The following is a 26,191-nucleotide window of genomic DNA, read 5'->3' on the forward strand; positions in this document are numbered from 1 at the left end:
GGAGAAAGCAAATCTGAAGCTGGAGAAGAATCCAGACCACTATCCTCTCCCAGTGCAGACAACCAGCTCTCCTCCATCTGAAGCACACAAATCTCAGAAATGGGCTGAAAGGGCCCTGCCTCGATCGACACAGGCTGTCTTTCCACAACCTCTTCCTGAGAAGGAATCAAAACCAGATCCCCCTTAGTCTGAATAGTCGACTCTGCATTCGACGTCGCACCATGCCTACACGGTGGAGGAGAAGCAACTTCTATTGACGCCGGTGACGTCAGTATCTGAGTCGGCTGATCGAAGTCCGGCATTGTAGGTCGAGATCCGGAAGGACTGTGGACCTGCGCCAAAGCGGCACCAGCTGACGTTGACCGGCGCCGACCCCACGACTCCGACTCAACTGTCACAGAGGGCAAACCCTCCAACAGTACCCCACCCACCTCCTTGGGGCCTAAAGGCGCTCCAGAGGGAGATGGGGTCCCAAAGATGAGATGCAAGGAATTATAATATTGCTTCATCTAGCCATCGACGCACCGGCTCCCGGAAACACAGGGAGACGCGGTGCAGAGTTGCGTACGGCCTCCTCAACCGTCGAGCGTGAGGAGCCATGGGAGACAGTCCCCACACAGTAAAGTCCAAGAATGCTGCGACTTCAACCACCACATACCTTTTGACTTCCCCAGAGACTGACGTCCTCCATACTGGCTTCGGCCCCTAGATCGGCCCGCTTTTACTGAGATGATGAAGACCGAGGCTGGGAAGTGTCCGAGAATTGTGACACATGCGCTGCGACCAACTCCAAACGACGCACTTGGGTTTTAGTGTCTGGCAGGAGCTACAATCTTGGGCGTTGTGGTGTTCGCCTAAACACCACAAACAAATTGAATGCAGGACTGTCACCAACATATATCGGCTAAAAGACCCACAAAGTTTGAAACTTGCAAACATCAGACAAAGGCACAATGTTCCACCGACACAAAGTGTCGAAGAAGGTCAAGAAAAAAACCCTAGGAACCGCTTCTCCGGTTCTGCGTTACAGCATGGAAAAGAAGAAACTGACGTTCGTGCGCTAAAGGGACTTATATGGCTCCACTGATGTCATGACCAGAGTGGATGTCATCGCGGAGCCGTACGACGCCATCCCCCGGCACGCAGAGGTACTGCTGAAAAATATCCGGATCCAGACTAGCGCCTGGGAGAATTCAAAAGTTAAGGAATCTGCAGCTAGAAGTCTTTATCAGATATTAGTGTTGCATACCACTTGCACAAATTAAGAACTGGCATAGTAACGCACAAGCTGGAAATAGGAGGCAGACTGGATGTAGGAATAAAAAATTTAAGAAAGCAAAGCATAAATATATAATAGAGAGACACCGATTCACCAAAGGGAGAAATGTGTAGAGACAAAACCACAGGGTAAAGGAAGAACTAGGACAACCCATTTACTGATTCAGCAAACAAGCCCTTTTATTGCTTCTTAATGAAATATGTCAGAACATGAAATGTTATGATAAAAAAAACACATTTTAACCATTTCACTGGACAAATAACATTAACGTATGCTATAAGAACCACATTTAAATTAGAAATAATAGTAAAAAATGGAAAACACAAAACATAATAATTAAACTATTTTAGTAAAACAATACTGTAGGAGAGTAGGGTCTGCTTTCTATGTTCACCCCCACTTTTTGCTTTTGCTTTACTGGTTTTCGACTTAGATGTGGCTGTGGGCCTGCTAATCAGACCCACAGCCCTGCTGTTCTCTCTCTAAATTGATACTATGTACTTTAGGTGCATAACCCATTTGGATAGGATCACCTTATTGGCCCCTGTACAGTGTACCTTAGGTACCCATGGCATAGGTATACCCTAGGCCTACCAGGGGCTGCAGCATGTATTATGCCACCCCTGGCCTGGCCTTCCATTATGACACAACTGGCTGATCACTCAGCTGGGGCAAGGTCGTGTAATCACTCCTTGCTTAGGTGTAGTATTCCTATACCTATCTTATATATAGACACATGTGTACCTATTAGCCACTCCTATGGCAGGCCTTAACAATCCTGGAGGCAGAGTGCTTGGTAACATGTGAGATGGTGCTCTAGCATGAGCTGAGCCTGTCTGCAGCTTTCGGAACCATGTCCTTATAGCTGTTCTATGATATAGCCTACCATATACTCTTAAAGTGCCTTATAATCTTAAACGGTTATGGTAACTATGGTTTGGCTTTATCAAAACATGTTGTGTAAGGTGTCTAACACTTTGGAATAATACCCCCATCCCATTTCTGGTGATGAGGATATTATCCCTCCCATCTAGAGGGAGAAGACATGTTGTAACCTACTTACCCGGTTAAAGTTAACCAGAGCCCCAGCATCACAAAATGGATGCTGCTGCCACGACACAAGTCTGACCTCCTGCTGCTGGGAGCGATCCCGGCAAGGGAGGCTTGGACAATAGGTTTCCTGCCTTGGGAGGTGCGAGCACCACCCCAGACAGGCCTTAGTGTATTGGGGCAGGGAGGGATGAAAGAAACGAGACACTGCCTGGGGCACACAAGGTGTCCCATGCATAGTCCAGTTCAAACCGGTGCTGGGGCACACCAGCCCCAGTCCTGGCGCGAAACTGGACAAAGGGAAGGGGGTGTAACCACCCCCCTCCCAGGTCCCAACCATAAGGCGTGACCTAGCAGGCAACCCAGCCACCCAGATTAGTATAAGAGTGGTAGCTGGGCCCCAGGAGATTAGATTATCCTGAACCTGCAACTTGAACAGAAACTCTGGACCTTTGACATTCGACGAAAGAAGAAGACTGAAGAATCTCCCTTGTGGCCAAGGAGTGGCTTCCCTGTGCAAACAGGCACCATCAAGAGACTACCCTTTGCTTTGCTGAAGTTCTACGAGGGACCGACTGCAGAGCCCGACCAGAGCCTTGACTTCCAGACTTCTCCGACCCTGATCCACATCCACAGCCGAGCTGAGATCCGTGGAGGCGACGAGAGACGTGGGACCGGCTACCTGGGAAAAGTGGCGAGTATCTTCCAGCGCAGCTTCTGAGGTACCCTCGAAGTTGTGCACCGGGGATTGAGAAGCCCCAACCCCAAGCACCATCTGCACCGAAGATCAGCCCCCTACACTCCACGAGTCCTGCGTGGGGCCCTTCTGCATTTTTCTGCTTGCCGCGTCTGTCCGGTTGCTTGCCCGTTGGCTAGCGGCCTTTGTGACGACACACCTGTAAATCTTCACTGCTGGTTTGGCTCCTCCAGACTGGCTCCCGCTCCTCTGCAAAAGAGAAGCACCCCAGACTTTCCTGGTCTGTATCAGAAGCAAGTCCTCCATTCTTCGTGGGTTCCGCTTGCCAAGGCTTGGTGAGTCCTAGTTCAACTTCGACGCCGCCGACAGCAAGAGCCTTCGTGGGACAGCTCGCCTCCTGGTCCTGGTCGTCCTCGACGTCTCCTGGTACCCGTGGCTGCTGCGACAAGCTTCATCCTTCGCCTGCAATCTTCACGACATCGCCTGGTTCCTTCCTGGTTCCACGTGGTCACTGGCTAGTGACCTTGACTCTGTCCCTTCTGCTTGCAGGTATCCTTCCTTCTTGATCCCGGCCTTGGGATCCACCGGACACTCTGCACTGACTGCCTGTCAGCAACTTTCCTTCAGGCATCCATAGAAGTCCACGACGAAACCCGACGCAAGTTCACACCTATGCACCCGCAGCCTGTGGGCTAGGTAACTTGGGCACTTCGGTGCTCACAAGGGTAGTGACTATCCTAGGGTCTAGTTTCCGAGTCTCGACATTCTAGTTGCTCCAGAAGTGTCCTTAAACTGCTTATTTCAGAACTGTACTATTTCTATCGATTATACGCATTACGCGTGAGTGTTTCCACTCTGCACCTGAATCCCGTAGGCCTCCCACTTCCTAACTGTTGGTAGTGTAGTGTAGCCCCAGCGATTCCCTAGGCCTAGGCCTATTCTATTTCCGTGACAGTGGTCATATACCACTTCTTTAGTATATGGTTTGCGTGGCCCCTAGAGCCTAACTGTATTACTTACCTGTGTGACTTAATGTATGCTTAAATAAGACTGTGTTGTACTTACCTCGAATCTCATAAAGAGTGCTGAGGGTTTGACTAGAATAAATACACTTTATTTTATATATATATCTGTTGTGGTGTCCTTTCATTTGGTATTCAAGGGATTATATATGGTATCACAGCTGGCTTCACATGCCATTCAGAGTTTAGCCTAAGACTGCTCTTGTCTATGCTACCACTAGGATAGCTGGTCTATAAGGTTGACTTTACAACCAATCACCATAAGGGTTGTTTGTACACTAGAACTAGTGACATCATACACAAACAAATTGAATGCGGGACTGTCACCAACATATATCGGCTATAAGACCCACAAAGTTTGAAACCTGCAAACATCAGACAAAGGCACAATGTTCCACCGACACAAAGTGTCGAAGAAGGTCAAGAAAAAGACCCTAGGAACCGCTTCTCCGGATCTGCGTTACAGCATGGAAAAGAAGAAACTGACGTTCGCGCGCTAAAGGGACTTATATGGCTCCACTGATGTCATGACCAGAGTGGATGTCATCGCGGAGCCGTACGACGCCATCCCCCGGCACGCAGAGGTACTGCTGAAAAATATCCGGATCCAGACTAGCGCCTGGGAGAATTCAAAAGTTAAGGAATCTGCAGCAAGAAGTCTTTATCAGATATTAGTGTTGCATACCACTTGCACAAATTAAGAACTGGCATAGTAACGCACAAGCTGGAAATAGGAGGCAGACTGGATGTAGGAATAAAAAATTTAAGAAAGCAAAGCATAAATATATAATAGAGAGACACTGATTCACCAAAGGGAGAAATGTGTAGAGACAAAACCACAGGGTAAAGGAAGAACTAGGACAACCCATTTACTGATTCAGCAAACAAGCCCTTTTATTGCTTCTTAATGAAATATGTCAGAACATGAAATGTTATGATTAAAAAAAACACATTTTAACCATTTCACTGGACAAATAACATTAACGTATGCTATAAGAACCACATTTAAATTAGAAATAATAGTAAAAAATGGAAAACAGCTCATGATTAACACAAAACATAATAATTAAACTATTTTAGTAAAACAATACAAAATCACTACACACGATTCCTTAGAAAGACCATTATGGTGGGACAGAACCATCAAAGCACCATTTTGGACCAAAACATCACCTTGTGAAGACCGTTGATTAAAGGAAAGAAACTATGAAGAGTCGTTTTAGAGAAAGCTGGGATGAGCTCTAAGTAATATAAATACAAATATAAACCACATATACTGACATTACATTGAAAGTAAGTCTCTTACACGTTAAGGGCAATTGGCTGCACTTCCCTTCTAGCTCCGCATGTGCATCTGGCAAGTGAAAGTAGTAATCGTGATGTGCATTTTTTAAATTGATGTTTAGACCAGCTTTTAGCATATTTTGAAATGATCCAATTTTTACCAGCCAAGGAAACAGAGGTACTAAGCATTTTTCACTCTATCACACAACGAGATTGGGTGGGCCACCTGGAATTCAAATTGTGGTCTCAGGGCATCACTGCCAAAAGTGCATCCACTAATATCACACATTCATATTTTATATCTGGAACACAGAAGGCAATGGTGGTCTGAGAGATATTCTGGTTATGGATGCCAAGCTTACCTATGATTTGTGTAAAACTCTGGCAAGTTCCAGCTTTTAGGCCAGAACTGAATTTTGGGACTTTCAGATTCTTTAAAACTCTAAAGTTGGCGACATTGTCACACATAACATATGGCCACTTGGCAGCTATGTACTACGTTTGATAAGGAGTTTGTGTATATTACTTCGAGACAGTTTCCATTTGTAGAGTTCAGGTGATTTGGCTGAAGAAAGAAGCAACTGGTTTATAACAATGAGAATAAGAGTAACTTATTCAATAAGTGTACCATTTCCACATATGCCTTCTTTTTAGATAACCTGTTTGCACACACCTTGAGAACCTTAGCTACCTAGCATAACAAACTTCTTCCTTCTAGAAAGCCTGTATTTTATAGGCAATGAAAACCGTAGCCACCTATTATAACAAACTACAGTCTATACGTCTGTGGTGAAGTTTACCATCCGGTGTTTGAAGTACAGATGCACCACTATTTTGCCAACAAACATGAGTATGTTCCCTTAGCTTTCTGATATAGTTGCACAAGTGCTATCTAGGTTAACATAAGTGGTTGCAGCAGTGGCATTGTTGATATGCAATATTAGGATTCACATGACGCGTTAAGGAAATAGCACTGCTTAAAACCAATAACACATCCTGTACTTCCCTAAATCACAGAGGGCTCATATCCGTTCGGAGATATTACACTGTGGTTACTAGAGAGGTTCATAAGATAACTCTGGACATTTTTTCCACCTCTCCAGGATGGCACATTGGCTCAGTATTAACTGCCTCTTGATAGGAAAAGTCTTAATAAATGGTACGCTTTCTGTGTTGTGGATGGCAAGAGGCAAAGACATGGAGAGTCTCAAATGCTAGAGCCTCTGGCATTTCTTAATCCACGCAGAAGTAAATCGGACTCTGTGTCTGCCTCTAGGTCGAAATTAAAATTGAGTCACCATGTGACAAAAAATTATTACATTTGGGAGCTGCAAGTTTTGTGATTTCAACAGGAGCAAATCAGGGGCACTTCTTCAGATAGGTTGTTTGGGGTATGGCATTCCCCCAAATGTATTCTTGGCTTGAGAGTTGGGTCTGGGGGCCCCGAGTTGGGTCTCCTATGTCTTTGTTGGTTTTTCTCATCGTCCTTGTTTAACTTGTTTCATCTTTTGAGCAGAAACTTAAGAGACCCACTTAATGCAAATCAGTATGGACCCTGTTCCTCATAGGAAGTCTATTCTAACCCATGGTCATTTCATTCCTCCACCCTGCGGCATACTGTTTTTATGTTGGGAAATTTAAGATTCACACCCTCGAATATCAAGGACTAAGCTACACCCCTGGAGAAAATGTGCTCCTCTGTGCCAAGAGTGAGTATTTGACGTAATGAAAAGATGTTTAAAAAGCATGGCTCCCAACAGGGAAAGGTACAGGTATATTTGGAAAGTATATCAAAACTATAAAAACAAAAGAGATGAACAAAGCTCATGATTTCAAAGCATGGCTTTATTTCTGTGGTTATGTTTTTCACAGATGACAAAGCGCTGAATCAGATTTAGACAGGAGTCCGGTCACAAGAGCCTGCACTGAATGTCAATAAAATTAAAGAACCCGAAAAAGAGGCTATATTAAAAACCTCAATCAAACCAAATCGATTACTGTGTTGTGTACTCTCCAACAATACATATGATGCAAACTAGAATAAAATAAGACCAACATAAAAACAAGGCTTATATCCTTATTAGGCAATATCTCTGATCAGTTATATTAAAAGTTCATCTCCTGCTCCATAGGAGTAGACAGAAAGAATTGATGGAATCTTTTTTGCATGAGCTTCTACTTCAAGAAAATACTCCCTTTTATTTAAAGCTGTTTTGTCAAAATAACCCCGCGCTCCAATATAATTCAAAACACTTTCATCTATGAAAACACAATCTCAGAAACTGTGAAATAATTGTGATCAGCATGTGATTTGCTACTCTGTACCTGGGCTGGGTAACATTGGGCCTCAACGACTGAGCCAAGCTATTTTTCACAATTAATGGCGTGCAAAAATATACATGGAGAATCGATGTCTGCAAATTTCTGACATGTAAGTATTCTGAAAATACGAAATGAATGGTAACAACGGACAACATTCTTCTAATCAATATTGTTTTTTTCCACTAGCCAATTTATTTTCATGTTTATTTTATATCTCACTCTCTATATCGGTCGATATCTAAATATATTTATGTGTACATAGACATATTTATTATATAACATTGGTACACGTGTCGTATGGTACAATATTACAATTATGGTGAGATCCTACAATGAGTGGTTTGTAAATATCACTAGAAGCCCGAGTCGGCAATATAGGACCATATTACACGTTCCCCATTATTACTTAGATTACATGTTGATTTTCGGATAGTTATCTTGATAAAGCTGTTTTATTCCAATTGCAACTAACAATGGGCACCGCGTATCACAATTAGAATACTTAGGTTTACCTTTAATGAATACATTGCTGATAAAACAATGGACAATGGTGAGGACCAGAGGATTTATATGATTCTGTGGGTTCAGAGTTTACCACATAACTATGGGTTTACTTTATTTGCTGCATAATTTACAAAATGTGCAATTTTTCTTTAAAAAAATAAATAAATAAAGCTGTTAGCACTTAAAATTGGTGAAAGTAATACTGCCTGAGAATTGCAGCATACTTAGCATTGCTTGCCACAGATTTAGGATAACTTTGCCACATAATTTAGTAATTACATAGCACATAATCGTAGTAACCCAGATAACGGAAAAGCTCTGCAGAGTGGTGTGGGGGCTATCATTATGATGATGAAATGTGTTAATTTACAGGGAAACATGAAATGTTAATCACATTTCAAGTTTTCCAGTGCAATATGGGTATTGTTCCACTGCATTCACTGCAGTAAACACACACAGAGTGTAATATGCTATTTATTACCATTGTTGTGTGTAGGGAGGGGCCGTGACTCACAAGAGGCAAGGCCTTTAGCAGGTGTTGATGCCGCTCCTCTTCTTCAACAAAATACTATAATATACACCTCATATGGTTTATGCCCTCAAATTTTTTTCATTTTTTTTCATTTGCATGCGATTTAAAAAATGGTATTTAACACCGGGAGACAAGGAGCTAAATTAATGCAGTGCGGTAAAATCCCATTGCAGACACCCAGGAGTATTAGGCCAGTTTGATATCCGTAAAGTAATTGTAACAAGCAGTCTGTGAGACAGTAAACGTCCATCTTCTCATGTCAACTTATCTCTTCGATGGTAATAAACTGGTATTTCACCTTTGTACTTTAGTAATAAATGTTCTTTTATTGGTACAGTTGCTTTAAAACCGTTATTAGCCCAAATTTACTGACATGAAATTATAAATACATACGCAAATATGTATATTTATCGGACAGCAGTCCTGCCAGTATTCTCCAAAGGAGAAAGGACGTACTAGTTATCTGCAGCCTCAAAGTACCTGCCACTTTGTGGGTACAGATTGCAAAACTGCTCTGCCCATCCACAAGAATCTCCCTGCCTTGGAACTTCGTATGATAAATAGTTATTCAGGTACTTGCTGGAACCATTGAGGGTTGTCAAGTTACCTGCAGGAATACTTGGAATAAGGGGATGAAACAGCAAAAACCAACAATTCTTTCTTTGTGCCTATGAAGCACAGCACCAACTGAACCTATGCTGTGAGTGTGTCTGAAGATGATGCAAGTGATCTGGTGCAAGCATTGAGCCCCATTCATGTGTGTGTCTCTGGGTGAGAAGGCACTATGGATCCTCACTGGTAAACAATTTGTCGGTCCTCACAGGTAGTGTTAGGTCATAGTGCAGTACAAACAAATAGTTTCTTGAAGACTGCTGCCTCCTACTTCAATGGCTGCACCATCCAAGATGGAGAGGAAGAGTGTGGAGGTTCTTCGTTGCACCGCTTTCAGCAAAGGAACTCGTAAAGGTTTTGAAATATTGATGGCTACTTCATCCTACCTGGTTATGAAAAGGCAATTACATGTGGAGATGTCAATTACAGTACAGAAGATGAAAATCATGTAATGCAACTCGACGAGTAGACAGAAGGAGTTTCTGTCTTCTCAGTACGGTGAAAATGACCGCTTATACTGTGAGAAACATGTTTTCATGCAATTGTTACAAGGCACTTATCAATTGAAAATTACAATCATCCTCTATTATTGAAAACAAAAGCAGTGCTCCCCTAGTAAGTCCCATCTCTCTGAGATGACTACAACAGATTGATTTGCTTGTGATAAATGACACGGCATCCCACACCCTCTTTTGATTTTTCCATTCTGAAACGTCAGAAGAATGTGTCATACTCAAAGGGTATGACCAAATGTGCTTCTCTCATGAGCTTTGCTGGTTACAGGATCCAAGGTGCATTACCATCTGATAAGTCAACTGCAGACCCTCTCCCAAGATCAATATGTGGCTCTTCATCCAGACTTCCTTTGGTCCATGGTAGCTCTAAATTAGTAACACACACCTATTTTGGCAAGCACATCCTTACCGTTGATCCCCGTACAGTTCTCTGGTTCCCTTATTCTTGATTGCAATAAATAAAGTCAAAGGAACTTTTCCCACATGCACATTGTTGAAACGAATGACCCAGATCAATTTCTAGGCCTCATGACCATTTCTTTAGCTCTTGTCAGGGTTAACCTGTTTCCCGGATATGTGTTGTACAGTCTGAAATTAAGGTTAGAACTGGAAGCTGTGGCACTTGAGCCTGTATCACAGTAAGAGCACTCAGTGAGACCTGTCCCCAAGGGACAAAGGTGACTCACAATACAGGCACAACCATTGCAGTAATTCCTTTTCTGTACATGGAGGTGCTCATCCTACACCCCAGTGTCTCCTTGATCCTCCAGTGTCAAGCAAAGCCTGTCACTCTTTACCATCAAATGTTTTTAATGTTGCGCTGAGCGTGGACACCAGTGGCCATCTTCTCTTGATTCCTGCGCTCTTCTCTTTCCCTCAAGGAAGTGGTCAGCCAACGTGCTGCCAACAAAGGTAAAAAAAGAAGAAGTTCTCAAAGGATCCCAATGACTTGGAAGACATGCCCTTCCAATCATTTTCGGAGCAGCTTGAGGTTGTCCAAGATGATTTTCTTGTGAGCAGGATCATTGACACCAGCCTCTTGCAGGTCATCTTGAGTGATGTCACTGAAAGACAAAAGAGGGTCGGGGGGCTATAAAATCTCTCATTAGGAAAGCCTGGCAACAGATATTCAATAATGGGAAACAAGTACCTTGTACTAGTCCAATGTTCTGATTACAATGCATCACCTTAGACATAAGTTGTTAGTTTCAGAGTATGCTATGTGGGTTCTTTTAAACTGATGTGCCTCTATAATACAGGAAAATGTATTGTTTTAATACACAAGGGGTTGCTTGGAAGAGTACCCTGGTATCATGAATCTAGTTACTTAAGCCATTACCTTCACATGAATTACAAAGAGCACTAAAAAGAAAAGATTACTTGTAGCCCTGGCTTTGCATCGTAGGAATCATCATTGAAGCCATACACACGACATGATTCAGTGTTGTGTGGCCTGCATGGACCCCGACCACTTCTCAATAAATATATCATTCATTTGTAAAGTTCCCTAGGGTGTCATTGTGCTTCAGGTTTCACGATGAAAAAACACCCTGTAACTGCCTATTGCAATTGTAAGTTATCATTGTATACCCGGCATAATAAAAACGAAAACAAATCGATTTAATCAAGGTGGGGGTTACAGTTTGCAGCTCAGATTTGAAATAATAATTACAATTTTACTATGCTGGGTATACAAGGATATCTCACGATTGCAATAGCCTTAATCGGGTTACTTTAGTAATACCACAGACCGCACCGCCCATCGGTTGGATAGTGGTATTGACCTTCTTAATACTTACCTGAACGCATCAGGACTACCTGACATGCCTAAAGCAACCACCAACATTCACAGTGGCCCTGCTCAACCCTTAAGTCCATAAGAACAAGTTACTTACCTTCGGTAACGATGTATCTGTAAGAAACATTAGTTAGTTAGATTCCTCACCTTAGAATATCCCCAGGCGTCAGACTGGATTCGGAAGATTTTTCGTCAGCAATACCCCTTGCGCGTCGCTAGGCGACGTCTGCGGCTCCGCGTCCGTCGTTGGCGTCGTGCGCCGTAATGATGTCGTCGGAGTACTTAGACGCCGCCCTCGCGCACGGACGTCAGTTCTTGTACATAGCATTCCGCGCCAGGAACGCAGAGCCATGCAAGAGACCGACACTGGTGCCAAAAAAGTCTAGGGGCCTGAAAAGGACAACCTTAACCCTAGATGTCAGTTCGCAGAACGGGGAGGATGGGTGGGTCGGTGAGGAATCTAACTAACTAATGTTTCTTACAGATACATCGTTACCGAAGGTAAGTAACTTGTTCATCTGAAAGAAACACGTTAGTTAGATTCCTCACCTTAGAATAGATACCCAAGCAATACCAACCCCGGTGGTGGGTCTGCGAACCAAGATCACACCAGAAAGTCCTGGAGGACAGAACGGCCAAAGAAGCCATCCCTCCGGACTTGGCTGTCTAGGCAATAGTGCCTGGCAAACGTGTGTAGCGAAGCCCACGTAGCCGCCTGACAGATGTCCTGCAAAGGGACTCCCCGTCCCAAAGCAGTAGTAGCCGCTGTAGCCCGAGTAGAATGGGTGCGCAGCCCAACAGGAGGGTCCTTTTTCGCCAAGGAGTAACAGATTTTGATGCACAAAACGACCCACCGGGAGATGGTCCGTTTGTGCACAGCTTTTCCCTTCTTAGCACCCACGTATCAAACAAAAAGTTGGTCGTCCACCCGGAACTGTTTTGTGCGGTCCAAATAAAAGGAGAGCGCACGTTTTGGGTCCAGACGGTGGAGCCTCTCTTCCTCTTTGGAAGGATGCGGAGGCGGAAAGAAGGTGGGCAAGGTGACAGATTTCCCGAGATGAAATGGAGTCACCACTTTCGGTAGAAAGGAAGGACGAGGCCGAAGGACATCCTTGTCCGGATGAACAGATAGAAAAGGAGGCTTGGACGATAGAGCCTGGAGCTCCCTCACCCGTCTAGCCGAGGTGATGGCTACCAGGAAAGCAGTCTTAAGCGTCAGAAGACGAAGAGGACAATTGTGAAGAGGCTCAAAGGGAGCGCACATCAGAAATGTGAGAACAAGATTCAAGTCCCACTGAGGCATTACGAAAGGAACAGGAGGGTACGTATGAGTAATGCCTTTAAGAAAGCGTTGAACCACAGGGGACTTGTAAAGAGAAGGCTGATCAGGAAGCCGTAAGAAGGCAGAGAGGGCAGCAAGATAACCTTTCAAGGTGCCCAGGGCAGAGCCCTGCCGGGCCAAAGAAAGAAGAAAGAGGAGAACCTCAGAAAGAGGGGCGGAAAGGGGATCCACAGCCTTTGCTGTGCACCATGCCACAAATTTGTTCCACCAGCAGGCGTATACCGTTTTTGTGGAGGGACGCCTGGCTGCCAGAATGATATCACAGACTTCAGGAGGCAAGTCAAATGGCATCAACTGCCGCCGCTCAATCTCCACGCATGGAGGTGGAGGCTGGACAGGTTCGGGTGGAGGACCGTCCCCTGCTGCTGCGACAGAAGATCCTCCCGAAGGGGCAGACGTATTGGAGGATCGGTCAACATACTGAGTAGCTCGGGATACCAGTACCTTCGTGCCCAATCCGGAGGCACCAAGATGACTTGGGCCCGGTCGTGCCTGATCTTCTTCAGCACTCTGGGCAGAAGTGGTATAGGCGGAAAGGCGTACAACAGACCGCAACTCCACTCGTGACGAAAAGCGTCGCCGAGCGAGTGCCGCCTTGGAAATTCCAACGCGCAGAACTGCTGACATTGCGCGTTCTCTTCGGTGGCGAATAGATCTAACCAAGGCTCTCCAAACTGCTGAAAGAGACCTTGCGCCACTTCGGAGTTCAGACGCCATTCGTGATCCATCATGCACTGGCGGCTGAGTTCGTCTGCTCTGGCGTTCAGAGAGACCGCCAGATGTTGAACCACTAGGGTGACGCCCTGGTGTTCCAGCCACGTCCAGAGGCGCAGAGGCTCCTGACAAAGGGTCCACGACCCCACCCCGCCCTGTTTGTTGCAATACCACATGGCGGTGGTGTTGTCCGTGAACACCTGCACGACACTTCCCCTGACAGAGGGAAGGAAGGCTTTCAGTGCAAGTCGGATCGCTCTCAACTCCAACAGGTTGATGTGGAGGCGAGACTCCGCCGGAGACCAGAGGCCTCTGATCTCCGCCTCTCCCATATGGCCACCCCATCCCAGGAGGGACGCATCCGTCACTACGACATGCTCCGGTTGGGGAAGGGAGAGGCTCTTGCCCGTGACCCAATCGCGGTCCGTGAGCCACCACTGCAACTGCTGTGCAGTGCCCTCCGAGATCAAGACATGGTCGGACAGGTTGCCGTGATGCTGGGCCCACTGAAACTTCAGGGCCCACTGAAACTTCAGGTCCCACTGCAGAGCCCACATGCGCCGCCTGGCGTGATGCACTAGTAGGATGCAGGAGGCCATCAGCCCCAGAAGCCGCAACACTAGCCTGACCGAAACCCAGGATAGAGGCCGAAAGATGGGAATCAGGGCCTGAATATCCCGGACCCGCTGTTCCGGCGGATAGACCCGGAACTGCGCCGAATCGAGAACCGCTCCGATGAAGAGGAGCTTCTGAGAGGGACTCAGGTGTGACTTCGGCACGTTGATGGAAAACCCCAGCAAATGCAGGAGATCCGCCGTAGTCTGGAGGTGGGAGACGACTGCCTGGGGCGAGCCCGCCTTCAACAGCCAGTCGTCGAGATAGGGGAAGACTGGAACCCCTGATCTGCGCAGATGAGCTGCGACCACCGCCATCACTTTCGTGAACACCCGAGGGGCACTGGTGAGGCCGAAGGGGAGCACGGTGAACTGAAAGTGCTCCTGGCCCACCGTGAACCGCAGGTAACGCCGGTGGGCCGGCAAGACGGGGATGTGAAAATAGGCGTCCTGCAAGTCCAACGCTACCATCCAATCTCCAGGGTCGAGGGCAGTCAGAACCTGAGCCAAAGTTAGCATCTTGAACCGTTCCTTCCGGAGGAAGGTGTTGACGCTCCTGAGGTCCAAGATAGGGCGTAGGCCCCCTTTGCCCTTCTTGGGAACCAGAAAGTAGTGGGAATAGCAACCACGGCCTACTTCTGGACCAGGAACGCGCTCGACGGCCTCTTTGGCCAAGAGGGCCGTAACTTCCACCCGCAGAAGATTCAACTGATCCTCCGATATACGGTGGCACTGCGGTGGCATGGCTGGAGGAGTCGTCTCGAAAGGGAGGGAGTAGCCCCTTCGGACGATTTGCAGCACCCACCTGTCCGAAGTGATGGAACGCCAGTGGAGGAGGTGATGGTGACCTCTGCCGCCCACTGGCGTGGAATGGGCCTGAAAGCTCGGACTAGGAAGGCTTTGAGGCGGATGCTGCCGGGGTGGATGTGGACTGACCGGCGCGTTGTCCTCTAGAACCGCCACGGCGGAACCCACGTCCGCGACCGCGTTCAGGTTGGTTCTTTGGCCGGTGGCTAGGCGGACGTGAGGAGGCGCCCCTTCCTTGGCCACGAAAGGGGCGAAAGGCGGAAGCATGCGGCTGTGGGGCCGAGAGACCCAAGGACGTGGCCGTAGCCCGGGAGTCCTTAAAACGAGCCAGCGCACTATCCGCCTTCTCACCAAAAAGGCGAGCACCATCAAAGGGCATATCCATGAGGGTACTCTTGACATCCCCCGAAAAAGACGTGGACCTCAGCCAGGCGTGGCGCCAGAGCGCCACCGTGGTGGAAATCGCCCTACCCAGCGAGTCCGTGGTGTCAAGTTCACACCGTATGGCATGTCGCGCTGCATCTCGCCTGTCAGCAAGTGCCTGGGAGAGACGTGTCTGGGCCTCCACCGGACACAGTGGCAGCACGTCCAAGAGGCAAGCGGTGTTCAAAGACCGCAGGCCCAAACTCAGGGAAGAGAACAGTTTCTTGCCAAACTGTTCCAGCCTCTTGGATTCCCGATCTGGAGGAGCGGACGGGAAGGAGGATTGGGATGTGGAGGCCTGGATAACCAGGCTCTCAGGGGTGGGGTGTTGGGACAGGAAATTGGGGTCGCCCGGAGCAGGGCTGTGGCGCCGGGCCACGTTCCGATCCACAGGAGGAACTGTGGAGGGCTTGGACCAAGTGCCCTGCAGAACGTCGACGAGGGCCTCATTGAACTGCAGCAGAGGCTCTGTGGAGCTTGCTGACGGTTGAAGCACCTCTGTGAGGATATTAGTCCTCACGCCACAGCAGGCAACTCGAGCCCCAGGGCTTCGGCCGCCTTGCGCAGCACCACGGAAAAAAATGCACCTTCCTCCGAAGCCACAGTCGGAGGAGAGATGAAGCCAGCGTCCGGCGAAGTGTCCAGACCACTGGCATCCCCCAGTTCGTCTGCCCAGTCCTGTGCAAGTTGACCCTGGAGGGCCATAGGGTCCTCTGACCCCTCCCAGTCGCCCCCGTCATCCGATTCCTGATAAACAGGAGGAACAATCGGAGCCGGACGGTAGATGAAACCTTCATCCATCGGCGTCGGTTGCGGCGCTGGGCAGCGCCGTGCCGGGTCCGGACAGGGACTAAACCGGGGAACGGCGTCGTCCGGAGACGGCGCCGGAGGTGGAACCGGTGTCGGCGCCGGCGGAGGAGGCGTCGTGAGGTCGACCGGCGCCGACAGAGATCCAGGCCTGGATCTCTCAGGGACCTGCAGCGTCGGGACTGAAGTCGTCGTCGGCGCCGGGGCCAGAGACGCCGGCACGCGAGGTCGCCCAGTCGAGCCCGCTGGGCCCGAAGGCGCGCCGGCAGGCGTTGACGGCGGAGCCAGGCCCCTCATGGCCGAGAGGAAGGCATTGACCTCTGCCGGAGTCGCGTCAGTCCCAGGAACCGGCGGGTATGTAGACGGACGCGGCTCCGGCGGAGCCGTGGGGGTGGGACCACCCTGACCCTCGGCCGAGTCGCGCGACTGGCGAGGGGAGTCCGAAGAGCGTGTCGCCTCTTGGACTTCTTGGATCGCTTCGACTTACCCGAAGACTTCGAGCCCGACGAGCGATGATAATGACTGCGGCTCCGCGACCGGTCCTTGGGCCTCCTCCTGGACCGGGATCGTGAACGGCGCGGAGCCGAGTGCCGAAGCTCGAGAAGCTTACGGGACCGCCTAGCCTTCGAGGTCAAGGCCTGACAGTCGGGGCACGACTTCGCGTCGTGGTCGGCCCCCAGGCAGTAAAGGCACCGGCGATGGTGATCCGTCACCGACATCAGACGATGACAGGTGTCTCAGGCCTTAAATCCAGGCATCCTACCAGCACCAGAGTCGAGTCGACAAAGACCAAAAAGAGTCAAAACATTTTTTGTCAAAAATTGACTAAGGGGTAAGCTCTTCCCGGATCGGCGCTGTCTGGCGCGGAAAAAAGAAGAACTGACGTCAGCGCGCGAGGGCGGCGTCTAAGTACTCCGACGACGTCATTCCGGCGCACGACGACGCCGACGACGGACGCGGGGCCGCAGACGACGCCTAGCAACGCGCAAGGGGTATTGCTGATGAAAAATCTTTCCGGATCCAGCCTGACGCCTGGGGATATTCTAAGGTGAGGAATCTAACTAACGTGTTTCTTTCAGATATATGCCATGTGCAGTAACTTCCGTTCTGGTGGTGTGTTTTCTTTTCTCCTTGTTTTTTTCTTTCAATGTGTATTGAATTATGAATTTTAGTCACTTAAATAAAATAGGTTCTCCAAAACTGGTTTCGGTACCGACAGGTCCTTTCTCTGTATGCATCACTTGCTACCCAGGCCCTGAGGTTCACTGGGTTACCCCATTAGATTGTAGAGGAAGTAGTTTCCAAAAAGCGCCCATTATCTGCTGTAATGTTGCCATAAAAGACACATGTTCTTGCATCACTTCAGGTTCCTTGTTGTAGCATCGTGGACCATATGATGGCAGAAGGCTTTCCTCCTCTTCCTCAAATTTAGGAATATAGCACATATCCATTCATGGCGGACTGTATGCTGCAGCTGAAGAGTTCATGTGATCGCAGATGTCAGCTTCGAAATCTGATTCTAATGGAAGACTGCACGCCGGATCAGAGGTCTTTCTGTGGTTGTAGATGTCGACTTCAAAATCTGATTTTAGGATTTGCAATGGTGGATATGCAATCAATTCAATTCGAATAAGCTTTATTTGATTTCTGATTCAAAATCGTAAAAGCATAAAATATAATACATAAAATCATCATTTAAAATAAATAAAAATAATTTTACAGAAATCAAATTGCGATCATCAAATACAGACAGTGGAGAAGATAGAAATAAACTACTCGTCAGGAACAGGGTTATAAAAAATCACAGCCATAGAAAACTTGCCAAAGTACTAAAAAATATAAAGAGTAGCCGGAGTTTGTGAAACCAGGTATGCATGATGGCATTGTGCAACATTTAGATTCTTCAATATTGGTAATATTAAATGCTTTTTCTGGGCATTGTAGAATTTGCAGAAGAAAACAATGTGCATAGTGCTTTGAATCAACACTTTGTCAGAAGGACGTTAGTCTACGTTCCTAGACAAGCCATTTATACTGGGGAAGCTAGTCAGACGGTGAAATATGTCCATTCTAAAATGAGTTGAAAGAAACATATGTCAGGCGGTATGTATTAGTCTAAGTTATGGTTGCATGTAACACTAGACTACAGTAATTCTGTAGACAATCTTAGATCCTCAAGCAGTTAAAGACATTCCCTTTTTAGTTCCTATCTACTAATACATTCCAATGATTCAGGGCCATCAAAATATTTGCACAACCCAGATCACCGAAAAGACTTTTAATGTATTTCAGCCAGGGAATTTGGAGAGCAAAAGGAGATTTCAATCAATCAATCATAGGCATTTGTATAGTGCACTGCTCACCCGGAGGGTCTCAAGGCGCTAGAGGGGGGGGGGGGGGGGGGGGGAACGCTACTGCTCGAACAGCCAGGTCTTGAGTTTCTTCTGAAGGCGAGATGGTCTTGCGTAGTCCGGAGGTGGATGGGGAGGGAGTTCCATGTCTTGGCTGCCAGGTAGGAGAAGGATCTTCCTCCGGCGGTGGCTCTGCGGATGCGGGGGACGGTGGCCAGAGTGAGGCTGGCGGAGCGGAGCTGGCGGAGCTGGCGGGTGGGCTTGTGGAAGGTCTGGCGGCTGTTGAGGAACTTGGGGCCCAGGTCGTGGAGGGCCTTGTGTGCGTGGGTGAGGAGTCGGAACGTGATTCTTTTGTTGACGGGGAGCCAGTGCAGGTCTCTCAGGTATCCGGAGATGTGGCTGTGTCGGGGGATGTCCAGGATGAGTCGTGCTGGATCCGTTGGAGTTTCTTCTCGAGTTTGGCGTCGGTGCTGGCGTAGAGGGCGTTCCCGTAGTCCAGCCGACTGGTGACGAGGTCCTGGGTGACCGTCTTCCTGGTCTCGGTGGGGATCCACCGGAAGATCTTTCGAAGCATGCGCAGGGTGTTGAAGCATGAAGACGAGACGGCGTTGACTTGTCTGGTCATCGAGAGGGAGGAGTCCAGGATGAAGCCTAGGTTGCGTGCGTGGTCCGTTGGCTTGGGGGTGGCTCCCAGGGCGGGGGGCCACCAGGAGTCGTCCCAGGCGGAGGGTGATGATCCCAGGATGAGGACCTCCGTCTTGTCTGAGTTCAGTTTCAGGCGGCTGTTCTTCATCCATTCGGCAACGTCTTTCATCCCTTCGTGTAGGCTGGCTCTGGCGGCGTCCGGGTCGCTGGTGAGGGAGAGGATCAGCTGGGTGTCGTCGGCGTAGGTGATGATCTTGAGGTTGTGTTGACGTGCGATGGATGAGAGGGGGCTCATGTAGACGTTGGGGCTGAGCGATGACCCTTGTGGAACGCCGCAGATGACTTCGGTGGCCGCTGACCGGAACGGGGGGAGGCGGACTCTCTGGGTTCTTCCGGCGAGGAATGAGGTGATCCACTCCAGGGCCTTCTCCTGGATGCCGGTGTTGTTCAGGCGCTGTACCAGGGTGCGGTGGCAGACAGTGTCGAACGCTGCGGAGAGGTCCAGGAGGATGAGGGCCGCAGTTTCCCCGTTGTCCATTAGGGATCTGATGTCGTCTGTGGCTGCGATGAGGGCGGTCTCCGTGCTGTGGTTGGCTCGGAAGCCGGATTGCGAGTGGTCGAGGGATCCGTTGGTCTCGAGGAAGGCGGCTAGCTGTTGACGGTCTTCGATGACTTTGGCAGGAAACGGGAGGAGCGAGATGGGGCGGTAGTTCTTGAGGTCGGAGGGGTCTGCAGTTGGTTTCTTCAGCAGGGCACTGATCTCGGCGTGTTTCCAGCACTCCGGGAAGGTGGCGGTGTTGAAGGAGGCGTTGATGATGTCGCGGAGGTGGGGTGCGATGATGTGGTCGGCCGTGTTGAAGATGTGGTGTGGGCAGGGGTCCGTAGGGGATCCGGAGTGGATGGTGTTCATTGTGCGTGTTGTGTCTTCGGTGCTGACTGGGGTCCAGGTGCGGAGGGTGGCGGTGAGGGGCATCGGTTCGGTGGTGGGGTTCGTGGTTGGTGGGCCGAAGCGGTTGTGAATGTTGGCGATCTTGTCGTGGAAGAAGGCTGCGAGGGAGTCGCAGAGGTCTTGCGAGGGAGTGATGTCATTGTTTCCGGCGTCGGGGTTGGAGAGCTCTTTGACGATGCTGAAGAGTTCCTTGCTGTTGTGGGTGTTGTTGTCCAGTCGTTCCTTGAAGGCTGTCTTCTTTGTGGCGCGGATCAGTTGGTGGTGTTAGCGGGTGGCGTGTTTGAGGGCTGTCATGTTGTCTGTGGTCTGGTTGGTGCGCCAGGTGTTCTCCAGGGAGCGGCAGTTCTTCTTGGAGGTGATGAGCTCGTCGGTGAACCAGGAGGCTTTCTTGCTGCCGCGTCTGCTGGGGGGGGTTCTTCTTCAGTGGTGCGAGGGCGTCTGCGCAGTTGGTGATCCACTGTGTGAGGTTGTTGGCGGCTTCGTTGGGGTCCGTTGAGCTGGTGGGGGGTTCTGGCTGAGGAAGTTGGTGAGCTGGTCGCCGGTGATCTTGTTCCAGCTCCTGCGGGGGGCTTGTTGAGGGTGGTGGTGGGTCGTCGTTTTACTGAAGCTGAAGTGGACGCAGCTGTGGTCAGTCCACTGGAGATTGGTGGAGTGGCTGAAGGTGACGTATTTGCTGGATGAGAAGACTGGGTCAAGCGTGTGGCCGGCGCAGTGGGTGGGGGTGGTTACCAGTTGCTTGAGTCCGAGGTTGGCCAGGTTGTCCAGCAGAGCAGTGGTGTTGCGGTCCTTGTTGTCCTCCAGGTGGAAGTTGAGGTCCACAGGAGGATGTAGTCGGTGGAATTGATGGCGTGCGGGCTGACGAAGTCTGTGATGTCTTCGCTGAACTGTGTGCGTGGTCCCGGTGGTCTGTAGACGAGGGTGCCTCTGAGCGTGGTCTTGGGGTCGGTGTGTATCTGGAAGTGGAGGTGTTCGGCGGAGGTGAAGGTGTCATCGGAGTTGGTCATGATGCGGATGGTGTTCTTGTGGATGATGGCGATGCCTCCTACTGTCTGGTTGACGCGGTCCTTCGTGGTGATTTTGTAGCCTTCTGGGACGGCGATGGCGACGTCGGGCGCTGAGGAGGCGTTCATCCAGGTTTCCGTCAGGAAGGCGATGTCTGGTGCTGTCGAGTCGAGGAGGTTCCAGAGTTCGACGGCATGCCTGTGAACGGAGCGGGTGTTTAGCAGGATGCACATCAGGTGTTTGTTGCTGGGGCTCGGTTTAGCAGGTGCGGTGTTGGGTCGGAGGCCGGTGAAGCGGCAGGTCAGGCAGGTGAAGGGTCCGTGGGTGCGTCTCGGGGTGGCTCGGTAGCAGGCGGTGTTTCGGCCGGCGTTGAGTGTGTGGAGGGTTTTGGCGTCGTAGATGTGCAGGGTGTGCTGGCGAGGGCGAGGACCAGGGGGTCTGGCGCTGGGCGCGGTCCAGGCGCGGACGGGCGCAGACGGGCTTACCTTTGGCGCACCTTCGCGCACAATCGGCGCTCCCTCTGCGCGCGTCCGCTGCGCGGTCGCTCTGGGGCGTCATAAGTAAGGAGCCGGGAGGGAGGAGTAGCTGGGTGGCGGGAGCGGGGCGGCGAATGGAATCACAGGGGGGCGGGGCCGCAGGGAGGCAGCGGCGGGAAATTCCAAGAAGCAGCGGGCAGCGGGAAATTCCCAGGAGCAGCGGGAAATTCCCAGGAGCAGCGGGCAGCGAGCGAAGGAATCTGCAGGCAGGAGGCGGCAAAGGCAGGCAGGAGCGGCAGCAGTGAGTGGGGCGACCAAGCCTTGTGGAGGGCTGAGCGGTCACACTCTGTGGTTCCCTACGGTCCCCTTAAGTAAGGAGCCGGGAGGGAGGAGCAGCTGGGTGGGGGGAGTGGGGCGGCGAATGGAATCACAGGGGGGCGGGGCCGCAGGGAGGCAGCGGCGGGAAATTCCAAGAAGCAGCGGGCAGCGGGAAATTCCCAGGAGCAGCGGGAAATTCCCAGGAGCAGCGGGCAGCGAGCGAAGGAATCTGCAGGCAGGAGGCGGCAAAGGCAGGCAGGAGCGGCAGCAGTGAGTGGGGCGACCAAGCCCTGTGGAGGGCTGAGCGGTCACCATTTAAGATTTAAGACAATTTCTAATTATCTAGCGGTTTAGACTGGTGTACTCAGATGACCAGATCTTATGCCAGAGTAGAATTAAGTGAATCTTAGCTGTGTATGTTAAAAAGGAAACCACTAATTCGAGGGACATATTAATGACGAGCTGCTGCTACGTACAGAAAGGAGGTACCTTAAGAAAGTATTTTCCACCATTTGTAAGGTTTGACAATTGTTATGCCCTCACACAGCCGCACTGTATACGGTGATGGACAAGCATTTGGCTTTATAAATGTTTAACATCTCTCTAGGGGGCTTATTGCCAAGTTTCCTCACAAAGTTGGTCAAAACTGTGTTGGTTTTCATAAAATTAAGCTTCCTGGCACTAATAGTGTGTTTCCATAAACCAAGGAAAGAGTGAAAGAGGGAAGAGGTGTGGTGCCGCGGCCAGGGCGACTGCCTCCGGAACCTGGGATCACGGTTCGATCCCCGCCGCCGGCAGCAGATTAGCCCAGCACCATGTGACTCTGGGCAATAGCTTGCTTAATCTTCCCAATGGCCCCCAGCGCCTAGAGACCCTTACGGGTGATTGTTCACGCTTTACAAATGTGGATTATTATTATTATCCTTATCAAATAAAATGCCCAGATAGGAAAAGAGGAGGTCAAACTAATATTTGTGCCTCCAATCTTTATATTACAGCACTTTGGGGACATCCTTCTACACTTCATAACAAAAGTTTTGCTTAAATTAACTAGTAAACCTAAATCCTGCATATATTTTACAAAATTAGTAAGCATATATGCAGTCAATTTTTATTGTGAATATGGAAAGGTAACCTGAAATAGAATTTCCATTGTCGACGTTGATGGTGAAGGCAGCCATCGACTGGATGATCGTAGATAGTGGGTTGCCAAGTCATTTTTGGTGGTGTTGTTGATGGTAGTCTCTTGGTTATTGTCAAACAGACTTGTACCACAGGTTTTTATGGAGATGTTGTCATCAACAATCTGACTGACGATGATAACGAGGAGTGCTTTGTCATATCACCGTAATTGTGACCGGGCGTCAGAGGAGCTGGATATTCGCAGAATGTTTCTTAGAGGTTGATGTTCATCTTTTGTGGACTTTTTTTGCCTAGGAGGTGGCGGCTGCAGGTGCGTTGGGTAACAAGTGTAACTCTGGAAACACCACATTTCCTTTTTTACGCTACCTTAATGAAAGTGCTTGGTAGAGCACTTCTCACAGAATCTTGCTCCTAAGAGGGGGCACCCACTTTGGAAGGGGGGGGGGGATCTTCTTTTTCTCCAGTAAAATAGCATCAAACTGCTCTCTATATCCTTTAAAGTCTCGGAAGTGAAGGTTTTATAAATATCACAGCAATATACTTTGAGTGCTAGATAAAGGCAATAAATACACTGATCATGATGGTCATCAGTGTAGAGTTTTTTTCTGCCCGTAGTTAAAACAGGCTCTTAGGAGAGATCTTCCTCCTCTCCTGGTCTTGTGACAGGGAGAGTGTCTCCTTGGCCAAGAAGATGAACATTACACCCAAATAAACCTACAACAACTCACAGTATGCTAAAAGCCGATATCAGGGATGGCTAAAGTGCAGTGAAGATCACAAAAGTATACAGTCACACACAGGTAGAAGCAGAACTCTTCTCTGGCACTCTCACACACATAGGAGAATGAATTCAGCATTTCCACCTCACTGGCTCAAGTTTGGGTTGTTTCAAATGATGTGGATTTGCTGGAAAACAAATACTGTTGTTGAGACCAATGGCCATTTTAACACTGTTTACTGCTTTTCAAGATTTATCATGATGGTAAATGATTCAAGTATGTGAACATATGAAAGATCTAATGCTGGAGAACTGTTGATACAATGTTTAACAAGCGCTATTAAACTAGGGAAGAGCTTGTTTTCATTATTTAACTATGTCAGAAAAGCCATTAAAAGAATGAAAAGCTGCCAGGGAGTATGATGTCGTGAGAACTGTGTTGGCTAGTGTTATACTTGCTGGTCTACAATGTACTATACTACTCTAAACAGTATTGCATCAGTAACCAAAAGATTTTCTCAGATGTACAGAACAGACAATAAGCCATAGAAAATATATGAGGCATCAAGGGTACTTGGTTGGGATGTGACCTAATTGGTAGAACACTGGGTTCGTATCTGGCCGAACTTGTGTAACCGCTTACTTTATCCCCATGGCTACTACATGCCCATCAACCACCATACAGATTTGTCAAATAGGACTCGTGCAAGCTGCAGTGAACTATGAGTTGCTACATGGGTGCATAGAGGTCATGTTTTCATATCCAAAATATCTAGTGACATGCACAGTAAGCTGAAAAGATTCATGGACTATGCGCTGCTGAGTACTGAGTTGCTGGAGAGAATAGGTATGCATAGATAATTAGACTGTGGATTAAAAAAACATATATATTGCAAATTACAGTCTCAACCAGTGATTATAAAAATTTGAGACTAGGGGTCCGTGACTGCGTAGAAAATGAAATGATTAATGCAGTGCATGTAAATAAAGAAACTAAATGTAACTTTTTAAAAACGTTCTGTAAATATCAAAGCCTTTGAAACTGGTGACTGAATATAAAGTTTGGTATCCTCAGACTGGTTCTTGGGAGCAGTCCAAGTGCATCATACAGAGTACGGGTGATGGGTGGTCTAGACTAAATTTGTAAAAGCTCCAAACTTCCTCTTAAAATTTAAACTGTGACTGTTTTATATTTGTTTGCGAATTACATAAAATATTTAATCATTTGTGCATTTGTTTGATGAATGCTTGTTTCTGTATTTTTCTGTATTGTTTTGCAGTTCAAATCATCAAAATTGCTTAGGCCGGGGTTCCCAGATTCCATTAATGGTTCAGTAGCGGTCCACAGAATCCAGTAATGATTAAGTGGGGGTCCACAGAAGTGAAACAGTTAGGAGCCACTGGTCTAAACAACATAGCCTCCGCTTATACAGTTCATGTCAAGAGTAAAATATATATTCCAAACCTAGAAATTATTAGGCACACAACAGCCACATACTATCCCGGTTTTAAGCTAAGCAACAGAATCCACTACAGGCATATTTGTTTGGTACAGATCAACCACACTATGGCAAGTCCAGGTTGCATAATTCACGTTTATTTAGTCCTGCATCGTCCCAACATTGCCCACGAAATTAAGAATGCTAAAATAGCTCAGCAACGGAACAAGACACCTGGATTACATTGCTACACAGAGCTCATTATTAGAAGTGGGCAATGCTGCTATTAACTTACATTGAACCTAATCACTGCCCATGGGACCGAGGCCTAAATATGAACATTGGGCTCCTAAGGCATATTTCCAGACACCCCTATTTATGATGGTTCTTTATCTAGTGACGTAGCCAAGGCGTGTAAGCATGAGAATTGAGCGCCCAACCCTGCATTTGTAATAAGAAATAGCCATGAAATGGGCAAAAGTGTGCCCTTGACACCCCTGTGCCACTGCACTACTGACAGCTGTGATTCCCCACCCCCCCAACTCGATTGTATTCATTTCTTGCACGCCACAGTGCAGCCGGGCCACATTCTAAGTGCAGTACATCAACAGTTACAGGACCAGTTTCAGTTAAACGTGGTAAATCTACATAAAATCTAAAACAGAACACCAAAAACCTAACAGATGGCATATTAAGACTTATCAAGCAAATACTCGCAATTAGCAAAGTTCTTGTTGATTTATTAATCTAAAAGTAAGTGAATTAGTGCTCCGAAAAGTTTATTAATCCCAAATCTAGCATCCATTCGACCAGATGCGTGAAAAGTAA

General features: G+C 48.4%; 1 protein-coding gene across 3 annotated transcripts in view; it reads right to left on the reverse strand.

Moving 5' to 3' along the window:
• Window positions 1-7,826: 7,826 nt before the first annotated feature.
• INPPL1 (inositol polyphosphate phosphatase like 1) overlaps window positions 7,827-26,191 on the reverse strand; it is a 1,340,026-nt gene continuing 1,321,661 nt past the window's right edge. For all 3 annotated transcript variants that reach the window (XM_085623407.1, XM_085623409.1, XM_085623408.1), the window contains one exon: window positions 7,827-10,881. In XM_085623407.1, the coding sequence (XP_085479533.1) occupies window positions 10,788-10,881 (94 nt within the window). In that variant the 3' untranslated portion in view covers window positions 7,827-10,787. The remainder of the gene's footprint in view (window positions 10,882-26,191) is intronic.

The sequence above is a fragment of the Triturus cristatus genome, chromosome 8, assembly GCF_964204655.1.
Source record: "Triturus cristatus chromosome 8, aTriCri1.1, whole genome shotgun sequence".
NCBI lineage: Eukaryota > Metazoa > Chordata > Amphibia > Caudata > Salamandridae > Triturus > Triturus cristatus.